Source organism: Squalius cephalus, assembly GCF_949319135.1.
Source record: "Squalius cephalus genome assembly, chromosome: 13".
Classification (NCBI taxonomy): domain Eukaryota; kingdom Metazoa; phylum Chordata; class Actinopteri; order Cypriniformes; family Leuciscidae; genus Squalius; species Squalius cephalus.
In genome coordinates this window covers 28159453-28180178 of record NC_137134.1, presented here as the reverse complement: position 1 = coordinate 28180178, position 20726 = coordinate 28159453, and the positions used below count along the sequence as shown (strand labels likewise).

The 20726-nt window shown below is 35.0% G+C and overlaps 1 protein-coding gene across 1 annotated transcript in view; it reads right to left on the bottom strand.

The window, feature by feature from the left end:
- Window positions 1-2289: 2289 nt before the first annotated feature.
- Window positions 2290-20726, bottom strand: part of LOC307169808 (cell adhesion molecule CEACAM3-like) — a 36270-nt gene continuing 17833 nt past the window's right edge. Inside the window, exons 5-11 of the mRNA XM_079890624.1 lie at window positions 17821-18156; window positions 15379-15711; window positions 14748-15068; window positions 11760-12107; window positions 7890-8015; window positions 7703-7728; window positions 2290-2876 (exon numbers count right to left, since the gene is read on the bottom strand). Coding sequence (XP_079746750.1) covers window positions 2772-2876; window positions 7703-7728; window positions 7890-8015; window positions 11760-12107; window positions 14748-15068; window positions 15379-15711; window positions 17821-18156 — 1595 coding nt within the window. The 3' untranslated portion in view covers window positions 2290-2771. The remainder of the gene's footprint in view (window positions 2877-7702; window positions 7729-7889; window positions 8016-11759; window positions 12108-14747; window positions 15069-15378; window positions 15712-17820; window positions 18157-20726) is intronic.

The window sequence follows — 20726 nt, the reverse complement described above, 5'->3', positions numbered from 1 at the left end:
TATTAAACGGATGATCTTCCGTGGTTCTGCCATTAACGAAGTGGAAAGAGCAAACAAATGGACATTTTGCCAGTTTCTCACAAATGTGTCTCTCAAATACACACAAGAGAAATACATAAACTACTGCTGCATTTTAATGATATTATTTACATGCACCATTTCACATGTAGGCCTACTGCATTGTGTCACACAGTAAGCATGTGCGTGCAAACTCAAAATAGAATGGTTAGTGAAACAGATGCACTGTTAATTATTTGACTAAATCATTACACATTACAATAATGCTTTTAACAAAAGCCGAGCTTCTTGCAGTGTGCAGATCATGGGGTGCTCCACATCCACATTCAGTTCTGGAGCGTGGGTTATGGTCAAAACAAATATCTTGCAGGTATTTTTTTTAATGTATGAACCAGCTATTATGGCACACCCTAACTGCGCAAGTCTGTCTGTAGTCCATATTAAAAGTTAGTTAGCCAGTCAAAATTACAAAGTTGACGTAAAACTACGTGTTCACAATACAATATGATTAGCGGAAGTGGCATACCAGAAATATTTATTATAATATATATGAAAAATAAGGTGTATACTTTTTGCTGGAGTGGACTCAATTTCTCACCACACTGCCTGCCACAGCCTAGCGTTAGCATTAGCCATTATGCTATTATGGCTAAAGATTGCAGGCTTGCCTTTGGTAAAGGTAGCTTGATCTGCGTACAAACAAAAGTCTTTTTATGGTTCTGTTTGTGCAGTGCTGTGGTAACATTGTGTTGGATTTATTTTATAAATTATTTTATACATATAGCTTTTATATATATTGCTTATTCGCAACTCATATTGTAAATTTCAATGTTTTGAATGATCGGTTTGATTTTTTTTTTAGCTTAGTTTGTGTGAATAACAAAGTATAGGCCTATATAAAAAAATAATATTATATATATATATATATATATATATATATATATATATATATATATATATATATATATATATAAAGTGTACAAAGTAATTACATATTGTTGTGGTTGTAAGTTTTTTGATTGTATAAAAATAAGAGTAATCATAAAATATATATATATATATACATATATTCTTTAAGTACCCTAAATAAACCATTTTACATAACTGAAGTATACAAATTTTCAACAAGACAGCATGATTGAATTTACACAAATAAAACAGTTTAAGAGCTTGATTCTTAATACTGTGTGTGGAAAACACTTCTAAATCATGTAGCAAACATCTCAAGAGTATAATACATATGCATGCATATTATAATACATATATGATTAAATGCATATTGCTGTTTTAACAGTAAAAACACGTTAAAGGAAAAGTTCACCTAAAAATGAAAATTTGCTTAAAATGTACTCCCCCGTCAGGTCAAGATATAGTTTGTTTCTTCATCAGAATATTTTACTCAGGAGAATTTTATGAGTTATTATAGATAAGGAACAGGTTTAAAGTAAACAATAAAAAAATAAAACCTAATTATTTGTAACATGTACCTGATTTTATCCCTGGACTTTTATGTTGAAGTTTTGTTCCTGTTTCCTGTGCCATGTTTGTAGTACCTTGTAGTTTTTTCTCATTAGATAACAATGATGGATTTGTTACTTACAAACAAGCAAATCTGTTCTGGTGAAGAAACAAACTCATCTACATCTTGGATGTCTTAAAAAGCTTATTCAACACTTATGGATCCTAATATATAAAAAATGTATTTGCCATTTTGTTGCTGCTTTTCTCCACATTGTCTTTCAGTGCAGTTTTTACAGGTTCAGTTCCTGAGACTGAAAGTTTGATCAAGGACACAATGGTGATATTTCATGGATCAACCCTTGCTGGGTTTGAACCTTTAAACTTCAACCACAAAGTCAAACAAAAAACAGGTACTTAATGAAGAGCGCTTTTCTTTCTGTATGACATTTCTTGACCAAAATGTATATCTTAATGAAGGAATAGCAAGAGTGGAAATACGATATTATTTTATACAACAGTTTAATAAATAAGAAGTTTATATTGTGTTTAGACTATATGTTTTGCCTAGCAAAAACAAAGACAAAGGAGAAATGTTTATCTCGAGCAACACAGCGACGTTTCATTTCGGAATCCATATTTTGAAAGAATCGGGTGAACCAATGATTCAATGGATCATTCATAAAGAGAGACATTTATGAATGAATGATTGACTTGATTGCTTAATCTTTAAGACATTAACCACCACCTTCTGGCAATTTTAGTTTCTTATTTAGAGTATAATTTCACTTTTAAAAAATATTTTTTCCACATATCACCCAAAAATATTTCTTTCTGAAGCTTCTTTTTTGTAATGTCTATTTGATGCTTTATACAAAATTGACTTTAAAATATCTTTGGAGGGAATTTCTCAGCCACGTTTGTATATTTGCAATTAATTACATTAATTAATTAGATTAAAAGTTTGTTCAGTTTATTCAGTCATAAATGATCCTGCAGTGTAAATCCCACTGTTATTAATGATAACAGCATGAAAAGAAACTCTTTTATTCTACTGCAGGTGAGTTGTATCTTTTATTGCTATTTTACTCTGTCTTTCAGGAAGCAATGTTTACATCATTTAAAACATATTTGTTCTGCATTTTTTTAAATTACTTGAAATTGAATTTTTTAATTGGAATTAGTTGAAATTGGTGTTGAGGTGAAATTTGACTGGCGCTAATATGACTACTGAAATCTTGGTATCATGACAATATTTCTCTGTGAGTGAGTAAGTCTCAACATAATAAATGGTGTTACATTAGCGTTTCATTCTCAGTCTGATTAGGTGGAGATTTATTGGTAGTCTTCATCAATAGAGTGCCATTCTGATCAGGTGACGAGTCTTTAACACCATCCACCTGTAAGAAAAACACACACAAAAATAAAAGAAACGAACAGGACTGATGATAAAGACACAAAAATACTCATGACATTTGAGGAATGCATGATTGTAAATTTAACCAAATTTTATAAAAAAAAATTAACCAAATGTCTTAAATGTGGGATGTTTTGCTTACTTTCTATTAAATGTGTGTTTTTCTCTTAAAAAAAATGCAATTTTGCAGTTGAAAATTCAAATTCATTTGTATAAATAACCTGTACATCTGAAGTGCTTGAACTACAGGCAAGTATTAATACTATACAAAAAATTAATTTACGATAACACTGTTTCAATAGTCCACTTTCAGACAATCTACTAACTATTAGTAACTTTGCAAGTACATGTCAATTTATTCTAACCCTAACCTCACTGAATTGTTAGTTGACATGTAGTTACAAATTACTGATTTATTTGACATAGTTACTTAGAATGTGTAAAGAGGACTATTGAAATAAACAGTATTGCTAGACTTACTTGCTCTCTAAATAAAGTCATACTTTTTGTTTTTAAATTTAGTTTATTTGGGAGTCAATTAAGGTTTATGTAATTGTATTCATGCAAGGAATGTAATTTATATATGTATGTCAGTCATACGTAAATGTCTAACTGTGTGTTTTTGGCAAGAAAAGACAACAGAAAATGTGATCAGGTGATGCAGGCTATTGATGATGACATAATAATCATGTAGTGAGTTAAGTCACTGATCTCATTCAGAGTCTAGTGCTCTTGTTATATAGGGGATGTGTTATTAATTTTGTATTCATTATTTTGTCCATGTGACTCAAGTACGAGATCCAGCATTGTCATCAAATTTGATGCAGTATTTTAAAAACATTTAATGCACAAAAGGTTTTCATCTATAACATTATTAAGACGTAAAGAATCATTGTATGAACCTCAACAATGTTGACAAAAAAAAAATCAGATAAACAGATCAACTCTGAACACAAAACAAGCTACTAAAAATTCACAGCAAAAGTAAATGCAAATATTAAGAATCAAAGAATATTAGTCAAACAATTTAGCTGCATAATTTGTAAATGCCGCAATGCATGCTGGGAGCTGTGGGTGAGTTTTGATTGTTGGTACCCAGCATGCACTGCAGCATGAAGCATTTGAAGAGTTTGGTTCCAAAACGCGATAAACACCATTTTTAAAAAGAATCGAGTTCCCGCAAAAATCAGTATTGTATCAGGTTGGTTTTGAAAAGTCAGTTTTTAATTTTACGTTAAATGCGAAATCCACCATGTTATTCTGCCATGTTTTCTCCCTTTCTTTCCAAACCGCGACAAATGCCAGTCTCCCTTCTCTGCAGAATGCGATACACCTGCTCAACCAATCACAGCGCACCATTTCACCATTCCAGGAGGAAAATTTTTACAGCTGATCGCCGTCAAAAAAGTTCAGCGGCGAAGTCCAAAGGTTGACAACACCGATATGCTGAAGAATAAGGAGGTCACAAACGAATACCATTTGCTGACTGAAGATCATCCGACATAGATTCCTGTCTGCAAAGCCACCTTTTACAGCATATTGGGTATTTATTTTTGATTTATTAATTACACTATACGAAGCACAGAATGAATGAATAAATGAATGAATGAACAAAGTATTATGCACTCAATGCTAAAGCCAGACCAGAACGCAGGGGTGGTGCTCGTAAGGTGGCTGAAAATGAGGCCAAGAAGCAGCTTCTGATGGATCACATCCAAACGTTTACGTGTAGGGCTAGTCATTATGGAAAAAGGGGAGCACCTGGCCAGAAATACCTACCCAGTGACCTCAGTGTGAAGAGAATGCACGAGCTATTCGACCAGCAAAATCATGATTTAGTCATCTACTCCCTGTATAACACTGTTTTTCAACAGCACTTCAACCTTGGATTTGGGCATCCTGCCACAGATGCCTGTTCTTCGTGTGCCAGGTTTCAACTGAGAGTTAAGGACCCCAGCTTAACTGAAGAAGAGAAACGCAGTGAGTCCACATCCTACATTTTACACAGGAGACGAGCACGAGTGTTCTATGATTTGCTGGGGAAGGTAGATCATGCAGTGACATGACTTGATGAAGGAGGCATGTCCTAGGATTAGTGCCAAGTATGTGTTTCCTATAAGGGGGCACAGTTTTCTGCCCGTGGACCGTGTATTTGGAAGGATTGAGCAACAGGGTCGAAAGAAGGATACCATTCTTATGCCGGAGGAAAATTACAAATGTTGCGCAACCATGGAAATGTTCACATCTACGGGCAACACTGGAAGGCTTATGATTTCAAGGCGGAAACACAAGATTTTTTAAAAGCACAGAAGTCATTTAAGCTAAGTGATGCAAGAATGCTGGAATTGAGGAGCGACAAACTGGGATTCAAGGCTGTGTATAGCAGTGAATGCTGCTATCACTCAACACTGAAGAGAGGAAAGAAGTGGGCAAACTTCAAGCCAAGTCAGCTTCCCAATGAAAGCACAGTGAAAGAAGCAAAAAGGAAGGATGTGCTGAACTTGCTCTCTGAAATTGGTGTGAGTGCCAATGTGCGTGCCTTCTATGATAATGCACTCTCTCAGTCACAGACGAACGATGTTGACTGTGACGGTCATGAAGAGTAGCTGCCCATTGTGTCAGCCTTTTGAGAGTGACCATTCACTGATTTCTTAATGAATGATAAGTTGTTGAATGTTTTTACAAAGAATATTGTTATATTAATGCAATGGATTTATAGTATGCACAAGACAATCAATTCAACAAAGATGTCTTAAAGGGGTCATCGGATGCCCATTTTACACAAATTGGTATGATCCTTTAGGGTCTTCATGTAAAGTTTGTAACATACCTTGGTTAAAATTCCTCAATGATCTAATAGAAGAGGTGTCATGTGCAAATCAGTTTTCAATCTTCTTTACAGTTCTATTTTGCACAGTTTTACACATTTTATATTAATGCAATGGATTTATAGTATGCACAAGAAAACAAATTCAGTGTGTTGAAAAAGAATGTGATTTTTATTCATTGTTTAAAACTTGCATAACTCTGGCATTATTCAACCCATTGTTACGGAAGCAGACTCAAGAGATGGATATAAAGTGAACAGGAGTTTATTGACAACAATGAGCGGTGACAGAATGCAGGTAAGTGATATGGACAATGATACTTTGGAGAGCGGTGTGCAGGTGATGATTGGAATAGTTCTTACAGGAATGGAGACACACAGGAGAGATGAGACAATAGCCCTATCGGACTGGTCTAGTTTAACATGGAGAGGTGGGGTAAAGTAATAATTACCAGAGCTTCTCTGTGATTGTAGTCCCGTCCGAATGTGCCATCTCAGTAATCATTAACGGACAATGTCAGTAAAGATTACGGCGATTTTTACCTTCAGTAAAAAGGTCCGGAAAAATGACCTCAGGTAACACTAATCCTGTTCGAATAGACCTGCTGTAAATATGTACGTAAATATTTCGTCACTTCCTGTTTAAAAGTAGTTTTCCGCAGTTTTTCAAGTATGGAGACGCTTGAAAAAGCATTCAGTTGCGTTCTAGACGCTGGGACAAGTCTGTGGTAAAACTCAAGTGTTTTTCACACACCATTCAGACCAAAAAGACAATCGAAAACACTTGTTAGAGGCACGAAACATCTTTTAGCGTTAGGTAAGTGCCTTTAAGCAACACAATCCAATCTGAAGTAAATTAATACATCGTTCGACCAGACATAACTGTTTGTTTAAAATATAAATAAATAAATAAATATAAATATATAAGAATATATTTATTATATAAATATACAGTACAGGTCAAAAGTTTGGAAACATTACGATTTTTTTATATTTTTGAAAGAAGTCTCTAATGCTTATCAAGGCTGCGTTTATTTGATCAAAAATACAGAAAAAAAAACAGTAATATTGTGAAATATTATTACAACTTAAAATAATAGTTTTCTATTTGAATATACTTTAAAAAATAATTTATTTCTGTGATGCAAAGCTGAATTTTCAGCATCATTACTCCAGTCTTCAGTGTCACATGTGACATCCAGTCTATCACATGATCCTTTATAAATCATTCTAATATGATGATTCATTATGAGTGTTGGAAACAGTTCTGCTGCCTAATATATTTGATGAATAAAAGGTTTAAAAGAACTGCATTTATTCAAAATAAAAAAAATTCTAATAATATAAATCTTCTTTACTATCACTTTTTATCAATTTAACACATCCTTGCTGAATAAAAGTATTGATTTATTTCAAAAAAAGAAAGAAAAAAATTACTGACCCGTAGTGTGTATTGTTGTTACAAAAGATTTCTATTTTTTAAAAAATTGCTTCTTTTTTTTATTTTTATTTTTATTTTTTATTTTTTATTCATCAAAGTATCCTAAAAAAGTATCACAGGTTATGAAAAAATATCAAGCAGCAGAACTGTTTCCAACTTTGATAATAAATCATCATAATGATTTCTAAAGGATGTGACTGGAGTAATGATCCTGAAAATTCAGCTTTGCATCACAGAAATAAATGATAATTTAAAGTATAATAAATTGAAAACCAATTATTTTAAATTGTAATAATATATCACAATATTACATATTTTTTTCTGTATTTTTGATCAAATAAATGCAGGCTTGATGAGCAGAAGAAACTTCTTTCAAAAACATTAAAAATAGTAATGTTTCCAAACTTTTGACCTGTACTATATATATAGAGAGAGAGAGAAAGAAATATATGTGTTATTAAATATATGTAGTTATATGTGTTATTATACAAATGAGAATGTATTTTGCAGGCAGACAGATTTAGTGCTCATAGTATCTCACCTGATCATTGCTCTGTGCCCTGATGTCTGTTTGAACAATAACACAATTAAAACACATTCCTTAGTTAAAATAATTTGATTATTAAAAATCAAAAATTTTAAAGATTCTTTTCACACAACAAATCAATCAATCAATAAATAATAATATATATTTCTATCTTGTTAAATCAGCTGTATGTAACACTCACCATTCCTTTTTGCTTGGTGTTTGCGATAGTAAATTACAACAGCAGCTGCAGTTACGAGCAGAACAACAACAGCAGCAGCAGCACTTGCTCCTGCTACAACAGCCATAGACGGACCTGAATCCGCAGCTAAAAACAGACAGTCATTATTACTCGTGAGAAAATGATAATCCATCCAGTGTTTAACAATATAGCTAAAATGTAAGCCTTTGTCTACTTTGATCATCAGTGTATTAAGCCTGTGATGTCATCAGTCGTTCCCCAGGTCTGTTCAACAAAATCCTAGTCCTCTGGCTCTGCTGCTATAGCAGAACCGCTTCTAAAACTGTACAGGCAGGTCCTAGATCGAGCTTTCTTCTGTGCAACTTAATGCATTTCACAGAAATACTCATATTAGAAATATTAAATATTAATCTGCACCCAGCCTGTTTTATTTAGCTGTGCAAAGTTAAATCTGTGTGTTGAAACTGCGCAAGACAGTTCAGAGCGGGTGTTAAGCACAGACCAATGTTCAGTCAAGTGTAAATACGCAGCAGTCATATCATTTCTTTTAGAAAATGCGCTCAGTTTTGGACAAGGGGTGGTGATTGCAAATACTGTGATGCAAATCGACTGAGGGTGGGTACCAGGGCAGGACTTAGGGGGCTGGGGGCCCCTTGGGCTTGAGTTTATGTTTGGGCCCTACTTACGCTACAAACATCATTATGGAGTAGCACAAATTACGCAAAAATTAAAATATGCTTTGAGGTTCCTAGAACAATTGATATGCAACATGCTTATAGTCAAAGTTTAGTCGTAGGCTAATATTAAATAGTCATTATAATACATATAATGCAGGATGTGCTCTCTCGGTTGAGAGAAGATCAACACTCTAATAATAAAGCCAAGAGAAAACAGTATTTTTAAATTCATTGTCATAGCTATCTGTCCTCTAATGTCAGATTCTTAAATTTAGTCAACAAATTCAATCTCCAAGTCTCCATCTTATTGAGGGACTCACATATCATAGGCTCGTGTTATAAATATATATAAAATGGGAACTGGCTATAGCTATGAGAACTATAGCTCAAACAGTAGAGCGCTAGCGCTTGCAACGCCAAGGTAATGGGTTCGATTCCCAGGGAAAGCAAGAACTGATAAGAATGTAAAATGTGTACCCTGAAATGCAATGTAAGTCGCTTTGGATAAAAGCATCTGCCAAATGAATAAATGTAAATGTCTTCCTATATTGTGATGGCAGTGGAGAGAGTGCTCAGAACTCATCATTTAGTGAAAAAAATAATATCATCTATCATTCTCTGTAAAGCAATAAGACGTGAACATGAAAATGTATCAAGATTTTTCTAAATGTGCGCTCTTTTGGACTACAAGCATAATTGAAGCTGTTTAAAGTAGCCGATCGCAATGGAGCAGATGCGGATCAACAAGCGTGTTATTCTTTGTGGGAAAAAAATATATATATCAGGTTGCGCCGTTTGATTATGGCCTCGAAGCTCTCAGTCGGAGGATATTGGTATTTTAGTCCGTGCTCCCTTACGTCTTTCAAACTATAGCCTTTCCAACTCCGTGAATGCCGAAAGACGCCAGTGCGCGCAAATAATAGTGTTTTCAAGCGCTCAAGTCACTACTTGGGGGTGATTATAGCCCTCACTCGCACATGGCCAGACAGTGGAAATACGGCTAATAATTTCTAGATATCTGGCATACAAGTTAACCGAACAAAACAAACAAACGAAAACAAGTAAGGGAGGGGGCCCCCTACTGGGCAGGGCCCATGGGCTGCAGCAGTCAAGCCCAATGCTAAGTTAAAATTACTGTAACTTTAATCATAGATGCGAAAGTGAGATGATTGACAGGACGATATAGCGGTGACAAAAGTGCAAGATAACTTTTGTAAATAAAAAAAATATCTTTAATAAGTGAGTTTGTTGTTGTTTTCTATCAAATAATAGTGAACCACAAACTGAGCATTCCTTTTAAAGTGCAATTTCCAAATATCTTTTATTTATTTATGATGAGAGTATTTTATTTCATCCGTCTTATCCGTTTTGCTTATAAAAGTTTAATATATGCAAGTTTTTTTTTTTTATTGTACTATTTTATTGCTGTTGTGTTTTCATTAAAAATAAAAATGAACAAAAAATTAAGCAATCGTTTGAAAGTAATTAAAGGAGAAGTTCACTTTTAAAATGAAAATTCTGTCATCATATACTCACCCTCATGTTGTTTCAAAGCTGTATGAATTTCTTTCTTCTGCTGAACAGAAAGGAAGATATTTAGAAGAATGTCAGTAACCAGACAGTTTTTTGGGTCCCATTGACTTCCATAGTAGGAAAAAAATATACTATAGAAGTCAATGGGACCCAAAAACTGTCTGGTTACTGATATTCTTCTAAATATCTTCCTTTCTGTTCAGCAGAAGAAAGAAATTCATACAGCTTTGAAACAACATGAGGGTGAGTATATGATGACAGAATTTTCATTTTAAAAGTGAACTTCTCCTTTAAGGGGAAAATCCATAGGTCTATATAGGTCTATACCATAGACTGTAAAAAAAAACATGGACGTAGTGTCCCTGACGTCACCCGTAGGTTTCTGAAGAGCATTTCAATACACAGGCGTATCCTTTGCGGAAGTGCTTTATCGACTAAATGTGACGCACGTATAAATTCTCCTCCCCCTTCACATCGGTCACAATCATTTTAAATTATACTTTACCTTTGCAGTTTATATAAATCACACATCTCACATACTTCAACAGGGTATCTTGCTTTATTATTATTTATTACGAATTTCTTAAATAACCAAACTAAAACAACATAAGGGCAGATCCTTTGAGCCATGCTGATGACGCTGTGAAGTGACGCTCGAGTGATCAAGTATTTCAATGTATAAAAAAAGCTTTCATTCGATTCCTCCGTCCTCCTTTTCTTTCCTTGCAGCCTTCCCTCGCATCCTACAGGAGGAGGAAGTGAGACGCGAGGAAAAGGAAACAAGGATGCACAGATAAGAAAGGAGAAGCACCCAGGGAGGTTGCCGCTTAGTCTATACCAAGCGTGCCACACAAGTGCTGAAAAGTGAAGCCAAAGCTTCTTGTCTGCCCCCCTCGTGGCTGGTCCCAGTATAGGTCATAAATCCTGCCTCCCCATGAAGTCCAATGGACGCGATGGAAATTAAATCAAATTACACTTCAAATACATCTATTTTTTTTTTCTAAGATGTTTTCTGTCATTTTAGGTAGTTTTTATCACGCTGATTTAAGTTTAAGTGTTGTTTTTTTTTAATAAGTTTGATCACAGTTTGATGCTATAAAAATGGGAATGTGACGTCATAATTGACAGCTGTGATTGACAGCTTCTCTAAACGAAGTAGTCACCAAGGCACCAACAGACTTTGTTTTTGGATTTTCAGGAGAAGATTGGAGATTTAACTTTGATTTCTAGATGTCCATAACTACATTTTGTACTAAACGTTTCTGCGGGAGTGAGGGCTGGACCTTGATATCACGGCTTTACTTCCTGCTCTACTGCGCAGAATCAGGTCCCGCAATTACTACCGAGCAGAATCAGGTCCCAAATCGGCGCAAGATGTCAGCGCCATATTAGGACTTTGGCGGCTTCACTATTCACCAATGGAAGAGAGTGAAGGGGCGTCTTCCATATTTTTTTACAGTCTATGGTCTATACAGGATGTGACTGCATCCGGAAAAGCACGGATAAAAGACATCTTTTAATAAAAGATGGTAATATACCATAAAAAAAGGTAATATACGCTTTAATATATTTTACACAGGCAACAATGAAAACATTTACTTGGTTGATTTTCAGTGGTTTTCTAAAACTGCTCAAGGGAGAATAACTAAATAATACTCACCAGTGACATTAACACCAAAGCTCCTAAAGCTGCTGATGCTGATGCTTTCATTTCTGCTGGTGATCTGTAGTTTATAAAGTCCCAAATCTGTGGTGTCGATGTTCATGATGGTCAGTGATCCAGTCTGATGATCCAGCTTCAGTCTGTCTCTGAATCTCTCATCACCATCATCACACTGATCATCTGTACAGGTCTTACTCTGATCTCCAGATATTTCAGCGATGAGAGTATCATTAAAATACCACGCCATCAAGTCATTTGTTTTTTTTACTACACCAGGATCTAAAGTAACAGATTCTCCCTCCTTCACTGACTTTCTCTTTTTATCTCTTAAAGCAGCAGAAACACCTGAAACACAAACCAACAGCTGCTGGAGGACCTTTTTGAAAATAATACATTTGACATGAAAGAATGGGATATAGGCTATAAGTGATTTTCATACACTCAACATTTCCTGAAAAGAAACATTTATCCTCTTTTTTTGACTTAGTTATGGCTTATTTATGAATGAAATTCATGCATTTATTTGTCATTTAAACAAATGCAAAAAGAGTAGGCTGAAAGGATTTATTATACTGTCACCCCCATTAGTGGACAGCATTAAATATTACAGCCTTCATTGCTCAGATAACGCAAGTCGATGGGATTTTTTGGGAAAGTAAGTCTGACCAGTTAGAAAAGATATAATGATGTTTAAACATATGCTGGCTTTCTCAAGCCAACATAAGAAAGAAGCATCAAAGAAACATCAACCAATTCAGTATGTAATAAAATTTTATTAGTTTTATATTAAAACAAATACAATTTTAACTCCATCCTCTTTAATCGAAGGGATTTTAATTATCCCAAACCCTGCTAATTTTTGTCAGTATGTTATGTTCACTGATTCTAGCTTCCCTATTTTCTGTCTCTTTCTTTTCATGTGAACTGGCTACCCACGCTTAGATTCATAAATATAAACATAATTTATTTTCTATTCAATTTTCACAATTATTTATACATGTGTCACACAGGCCTACTTGCCTTTTGATTTAAGTAAAAGATGAGAGTGGTAAATGTTATGGACATATTACCATGATACAGTTCAGCCTATTATTGATTTTTATTTCCACTTCGAACTATTCGTACTCTATTTATCAGTGGGACATCATACAATGCTAAAATAATCTGTCAGCATAGCCTACTGTAGCTCACATTAAAGGGGTCGCTTGCAAGACACAGAAGCACGAATTGTGACCAGCAACATATTTATGCTTTAAATATTAAGCGTAGTTAACAGTGAGTGGTGGTTTCAGACATTATTTTATTAAGGTGCATTTGTCAGAGCCGCACTCGTACTGACTCTTATTCTGCCTGGCAGTATTAAAAAGCCATACTGAAGGTGGAGTGGTTTGGCCAATCAGATGAAAGGGGCGTTTCAGCACCGCCCACATGTGCGAATGAAATATCGAACCCATAAACCGATTTGTAAACAACAAATGATAAATGAGAAATCGAGCCAAAATCTAAATTTCCATTTTTTGGACTAAATGAAAAAACGAATTAATAATCTGTTTTTTCATGTCCCGTTATTCCATTCCAAACAGGAAATGAAATGATCAAAACGTACATGGACCGCTGAGGTGCCTCACTTGATCCAAGTAAGCCATTACGCTTTCTCCAATGGTAAGAGATGTGGCTGTTTCTCAATATGTGTTCTTCAGCGATCTTGCGTCCTTGTGTTCTCATATTACGTCATCATAAAACGACATTCAATTCCAAAAGTCAAGAACGCAAGTACAGAGTACATATGAAAGTGCCCGGATGTGTTCTTGATATCAAGGATTCTCGAATTGAGATTCTCGAATTGAGATTCTCTCAATTCGATGGATCCTTGATATCAAGAACACATCCAGGCACTTTCATATGTACTCTGTACTTTCGTTCTTAAATACCCCAGAAAACGCTGTGGGCGGTCGACGTATGGAAGCCTGTAAGCTCTTTTCTCTTTTCGTTCTCACTTAAAACCCTCAATTGGTCCTTGGGGTCTATATGACCCTAAATGACGTTTCCGTAAATAATAAACACAGTTCCCTTCATCTCAGTTGCATAAAATTGTCACTTTTCTTCATTATCTACACACACACACACACACACACACACACACACACACACACACACACACACACACACAAAAAAACCTGGGCTAAATTTGGTTGTTCTAAAGATATGTAAAAAAGAAAAGAAAAAAAGTCACAAATCTGGTCTTTGGGGTCAATATGAAAATGTATTTTCTAAATCTATTTTATACTATTTAATTTCTTTAAAAACAAGTCAAGGATAGGCTACTAAATTATTTTTAGCAATTTAATGTGACGGCACATCCGTATCTCATATTTTCCTAATGTCTTGTACCGTTAAACATGTTATCAAGTGGATGAATATGCTAATGCAAATGATATGCAGATGAGGATATGCATAGTAAATCTAGGCATTGTGCTTCATATTTGGTTATTTCGGGGAGGAGAACGAGTGGAGACATATGTGTGCACAATCTTCCACTGACTGGGATTTATAAATTGCATTTTGTGCAGGTTCTTGCGTACACACGATTTTATAAGTCTGAATATTTTTTGGCGTATGCCATTTTTGGCTTTCGGGCGCACTTACACTTTTAGTAAGGATCCTACGCACAGTATTATAAAAGAGACCCCTGAGCTGGTATTAAATAAAAGCTGTTTTTTGGACAAATGAGGAAGATTTGAGTTCTGAAACTTACAGGGTGTTTTAAAATAATGTTTATGTCTAAACATCAAGGAAAATGTTATTTCTCAAATGTGAAGAAAATCTTACTTACAAATTAAATTTGCAGTTAAAGCTACAAATTTCCTAACAAATTGCATTTTTTTAATTAAAATACCGGTAAAGAGAATAGCCCTGTATGTCACTGAAAAAAATATGCACATTGATTGTTTAAATTAATTTACATTACTTTAAACAACAACTCACCAGGAACATCAACAATGAAGACTCCGTGGTCGCAGCCATAATCAGTTCGTAGTATATATTGTCCAGTGTCTGTGTTTCTGGTATTTTTAATGGTCAGAGATCCAGTCTGATGATCCAGTTTCAGTCTGTCTCTGAATCTCTCAGTGCCTTTATTACATTGAACATCTGTACAGATGCGATCTCTAGTGATTGCAGCTATGCGAATGTCCTTAAAATACCATATAATTATTGGTTGTTGGTTTGTTTCAAAATTGGTGTGTAGAGTGATTGAATCTCCCTCCATCACAAACACTGGCACTTTGTATGGGTGTGGACACAAAGCTGAAAGAATTAACAGTTTAGTATATTACACTGGATTAATGAGAAATAAATTAATAAATATGATACAACAGTAAATTGCAGTAAACATGTTTATCTTGAGATCATGAAGATTATGGGTAGAGTCTGGATTGATTATTACTTTATAAATATACAACAGTAGGCTGTAGTCAGAGGAGGACTAAAATAAGTGCCGTCAATATGGATAGTTTTCACTGCTAATAGTGGATTATGATTATTTTGAATGACAGATGTTGAGAATGCCTTATTGTAATGCGATAATGTGGGATGGAGCACATCCATGTATACTCACGATGGAGTTTTACAAGACCAAAATGCTTAATGAACTTGATGCCGATGCTGCTGATGATCTCTAGACGATAAAATGTAAAGACTGGGATTGAGATATCCGTGATGGTCAGAGATCCAGTCTGATGATCCAGCTCCAGTTTGTCTCTAAATCTCTCATTTCCTTTATTACACTGAACATCTGTACAGATATAACTGAGATCTCCACTAATTTCAGCTATGCGAATCCCATTAAAATACCATATAATAATTTCTTGTTGGTTTGTTTCAACATTGGTGTGTAGAGTGATCGAATCTTCATGCACTACCACTCGTTCCCAACCTAGCCAAATAACACCTGAAGAAATGAACAGATAATAAGCCAAATTAAATTATACAAGAGGAAAGTGCAGTGAAATGTTTATCTACAGATACATTGTGGGTAGATAAAAATGTCTTGATTCATAACTTGAAAAGTATACAACAGTAGATGGCTACAGTCAGAGGACCCTTACAAAAAAGAAGTATAGCCTACTTCAAGTTAATTTTATGAAGTATACTTAAGTAATGTTCGAGTATAAAAAGTATACCCAGGTGAAAAAGACATAGTATTAAATGTATTAAAAATATACTTGAAATTCAAGTAGTATGTTTATAATACATTTGTATTCCCAACATGCTTATTTGAAGTGCATTAAAAATACATTGAATTGTATTTTAATATATTTCTAAAAAGTATACTAGAAGTACATTGGTAATAAATATATGCTTAGTTACACTTTTAAGAAATATGCTAAACACAAGCATAATTTTAATATATTTCTAAAAAGTACACTACAATTACTTTGGTAATAAATATGTGCTTAATTATACCTTTAAGAAATATGCTAAACACAATCATAATTTTAGTGAAGTTTTAGTGTATTTAAAGAAAACATACTTATGTTGCTCTTAGTTAAAGTACATTTTATGTGTATTTTAAGAACATAGCAAAATGATTAAACTTTTAGTGTGTTTAAAGTACTTTATAAACACTTAGGCCTACTGCATTATATTTTTAATATTTATGTATTTATCATTTTAATATTTTGAAAAAAAAATTACATTTATAATGTACCAACTTATAATGTATTATAAAAATTTGTCAACTATTATTAAGCATTGCAATAAGCATACTTAAAATTAATGTTGTTCACTTTTACTTGTTTTTAGGCTATACTTGTAAAAGGCTACTTGTCCATTACATGATACGTTTGTACTACTGAAATTCACACAAGGATTTCAACATTGTATTATTTGAAATGCAAGATAGATAAATTTTCCAAAGATGTTTAAATGTTTTCCAAAAAGAGGGTGTACTTGTTTAAATTTGAACAATACGCATAACACACGTGACTAGTCCTGATTGGTTCCAGAGCCGTTGGGTGGGGTGGGGTGGGGTGGGGTGGGGTGGGGGGCTCTGGAACCAATCAGGACTAGTGATGTTTTTTAAAAAACATAAAATTGTATTGGTTTAAACCAAAAACAATGTAATGCCCATTCCAGTGGACACATTGTCTGAAGGGGTTATTCAGCTGCAGCAATGTCAGGATGCCTTTGTCCATAAGGGATTTCCTGGAAAGCTATACGATTTCCATAAACCTTTTTAAACCTGCTTGAAATAGTGTTATTTGTTGTGCTGTTGCCTTTGGCTTGCTCAGTTGGGGATATTTAATTTAATTTAATCAATCAATAATACTATTGATCAGCATTACCAAACGTGGATGTTTCCACTAGAAACAAACCTTGTTGTGTTATTTTGATTTAATACTGTGAAGCTGCCTTGATACAATCTGTATTGTGAAAAGCGCTATACAAATATACTTGACTTGACTTATTTCAATAGTAATATTTCTTAAGTTAGTTTATTTTTTATCAAGTAAAAACAAGCACAACAAACCTGGTGTTTTTTATTGTAATTTTTCGTTTGTTTGTTTTAAAAATCACATTTTAAATTGCAACCATTTGAAAGAATTTTTTTGTTTGTTTCTCAAATCATGCCCTATGGCAAACAATGGCACATCGCAATTTTACTTGGTAGTTGCCATGTGTGATTGATGTCCAAAAATCCAACTAGGTAACACTCCCCTAATTCCTATGCATTTGTCTCTATGACATTTCCTCAGCTAGTCAAGCAAGTTAGATTTTCTTTAGATTGTCTTCATGTTAAGCAAGAAGTGTTATGTTCCTGCAGTTTTGCACAAAATACAGGTCTGTATTTTGTGTTTCCTGTTGAACATGGATGTCCTTTGACAGTCACATGCCTGTTTAAGTGAAGAACTGCACTACTTGCAGTTGTTTTCAGACATTTAATATGTAGCTACAATTGTGTAGCCTATACTACGCAATACTATACTATGCAATATGAAATACCTGTAAGATGAAAGATTGGTATATTTAGTGATTATCATCACTGAAATATACTCACCAGTGACAATAGCAATGAAGCTCTTAGTTCTGCGGATGATGACGCTGTTGTTTCTGCTGGTGATCTGTAGTTTATAACGTCCAGAGTCTGTGGTTCTGATGTTTATAATGGTCAAAGATCCAGTCTGATTATTAACCTCCAGTCTGTCTCTGAATCTCTTTTCACACTGATCATATGTACAGATCTTACTCTGATTTCCAGTGATTTCAGCAATGAGAGTGTCATTAAAATACCATGCCATCACTTCATTTGTTTTTTTTACTACACCAGCATCTAAAATGACAGATTCTCCCTCATGAACTGACTTTCTTTCATCTTGTTGAGCAGCAGGAACATCTGAAACACAAACCAACAGATGATTAGATCATAAAATGAATGAATGAATTAATGAATTAAACTCCACAACATGAAAGACTGTAGGTACAACCGCGATTTTTATGCTTTCTTTTATGCTTTCTTTACTCTCTGACTGAAAAGCAACATTTGTTTACTGTGTTCATTCAAATATTTTGCATTATTTATCAAATCCTCTACCTGCAATTTGGATTTCTGGTGAACTAAACGATCATTATATGCATTTAAACATGATAAAAGAAGGTAATCAGAATTAATCCTATTGAAACCATCAGCTTGAGCAGATAGAACTTACTGAAGTAAAATTTTAGGTAAGACTGTGTAGCGTCTGGACCAACCGGACACACACAAATTATTCATTTATTTAATGAATAATCCAGCAAACTCACTGTGAAACTTTCACCAAAAACTAACATCCCAAATGAAGCTAACACACTGGCAGGACGCGTTGTCTTGTTACAGGACACACAGAGAGTTTTACGATCCAAAGGAATGTGGCCACATGCACGAGAGTGACAATGGGAAGACAGAAATGATCTTCCGTGCAGACTTTGCTGCATTAATCAGAGACGAACTGATCTAGAAATGAACGTGCGTCCCAGAAACTGTGTGATTGTGATGTTTTGTGTCCTATTATGTATACACCATGGTATGTATTTTATTATACAACCAATGGTCAATGTAACCTTACCTGTATCATGTCTCCTATCTAATTAATCCTCATTTAATGACGCACACTTTGATGTACATCACCTTCTCTTAGAATGCAGTGTGGATTTGTTATATCTATCTGAGTATTAATGAACAGAAAAGAGGTAAGGCAGATTTGAGATAGCGTCATAAATCTTCACCACAGAGGAAACTCCCACCAGACAGTCCACCCTTCTCATTGGTCCAGCAAACCCAGAGAGGGGTGACCATTCTCAGGCTTTATTAGAGACAGACCACAGTGACCGCCCTCTCTCTCTTAGCTCGTCTCATCCGGCTACAACACTGCTTCTGCTGATACTGGGTGCGGGGGAACCCCTCCCCCCACTGGGGCCCAGCAGGCCCGAGCACCGCCTACCATGCTTTCACGCTCCCAAACGGAGTCTGACTGCCTCTTCTTCAATCCAGAAAAACAGCAACATTACCATCACTGAATGGGCAACGATCAACTCCTGGCCTTCTCGGCACTTCAGGATGCCGCGCCGTCCAGCGTGCCCTCAGCAGGCCAGGGCAGCAGGCTTCGACTCACAACAGCCATGTGCTCGAAGCCACCATGCAAGCTCTGACCCACAACAGCGTCGAAACCACCATGCGAATCATCATCATCTACTACTCCATCAAGCACAGAAGAAAATGATGGCAACTTGCACCATGACTTTTGACACTCACAGACTCATCAACGAACTCAATTTTCAACCACTTCAAAAACTGTCCACGATTGCAACTGACCATGCAAGTATCAATTTAATGAGGTGCTCTGAAATAACCTGATGGTTCTTTTCATACTTAAATAGATCTTTTCCATAGTTCTATTTCCTGCTTCCGGTTCCATGACACTCACCATTTTACCTATGCATGTATGTATGGATGAATGTATGTATGTATTTTTGTTTGTTTGTTTAGTTTAGTTATGTTTGTGATTAAGTTAATAAAACTTGTGCACAATTATGTATTTGGTTTCTGATTCTCTGCTTGCATACAAAGTCCCTTTTACGATCTTGATCCTGTTACATGCTCTAAGTGCTGTACATGCTAAGGAATAATTATTTTTCAGTGACCATGAAAGATACACTTTTCTTAGAATAAATGAATAATCAAAGAGTTCGTTGGAACTGATTAGTTTATTGTAATATTAATTTGGCTTACCTCAAAGTTGATCTAATTAACTGACCCAAATATTAAAAATTAATCATAATTGGTAATTAATGGATTATTATTAATATTTCCCCTTTGAGATAATATTGTTACAACTTTAAGGTCTTGTGCACACGGAGACATGGCCTTTCGTCCAGACGGATCTTTGGGAGCTTTTTGAGAGCCTGAAATCGTTTTTTTTTTTTTTTAGCGGGTCTCAGAGTGGATAAACCTGAAAATGACACTCTTGCGTTTTTGGTGTACAGCCAGTCCGTATATTTTGTGAACCAATGATGTCATCACTCCACGTGACCCTAGTAAGCGCCGCTACGTCAAGTAACAGCAACAACTGCAGACATGCTTGTGTTCGTGCTGCAGAAGCTACTCAGCCTCTTTTATTTCTTTATTATTTACTTGAATGTATTTATGTATTTTACTTCTTTATTTATTTATATTTTCTTGTGCTATGATTCTTGTCTGTTGTCTGATTAAGACATTTCATATTTTGTTACAGGTCATTTATGGTTGTTTATATTGTTCAGTAAAGTTATTGGTAAAAAAAAAAAGAGAAGAAGAAGCTGTGTAAGGTTTATGCATTCTCCACGTCTTCTCCTCCGTTTTTAGTGTATCTCTGTAGCAGAATTACAGCGCCACATACTGGTCTGGCATGTATACTACATTGTTTTGAGTTGGTTTCAGTGGTTTCGTGT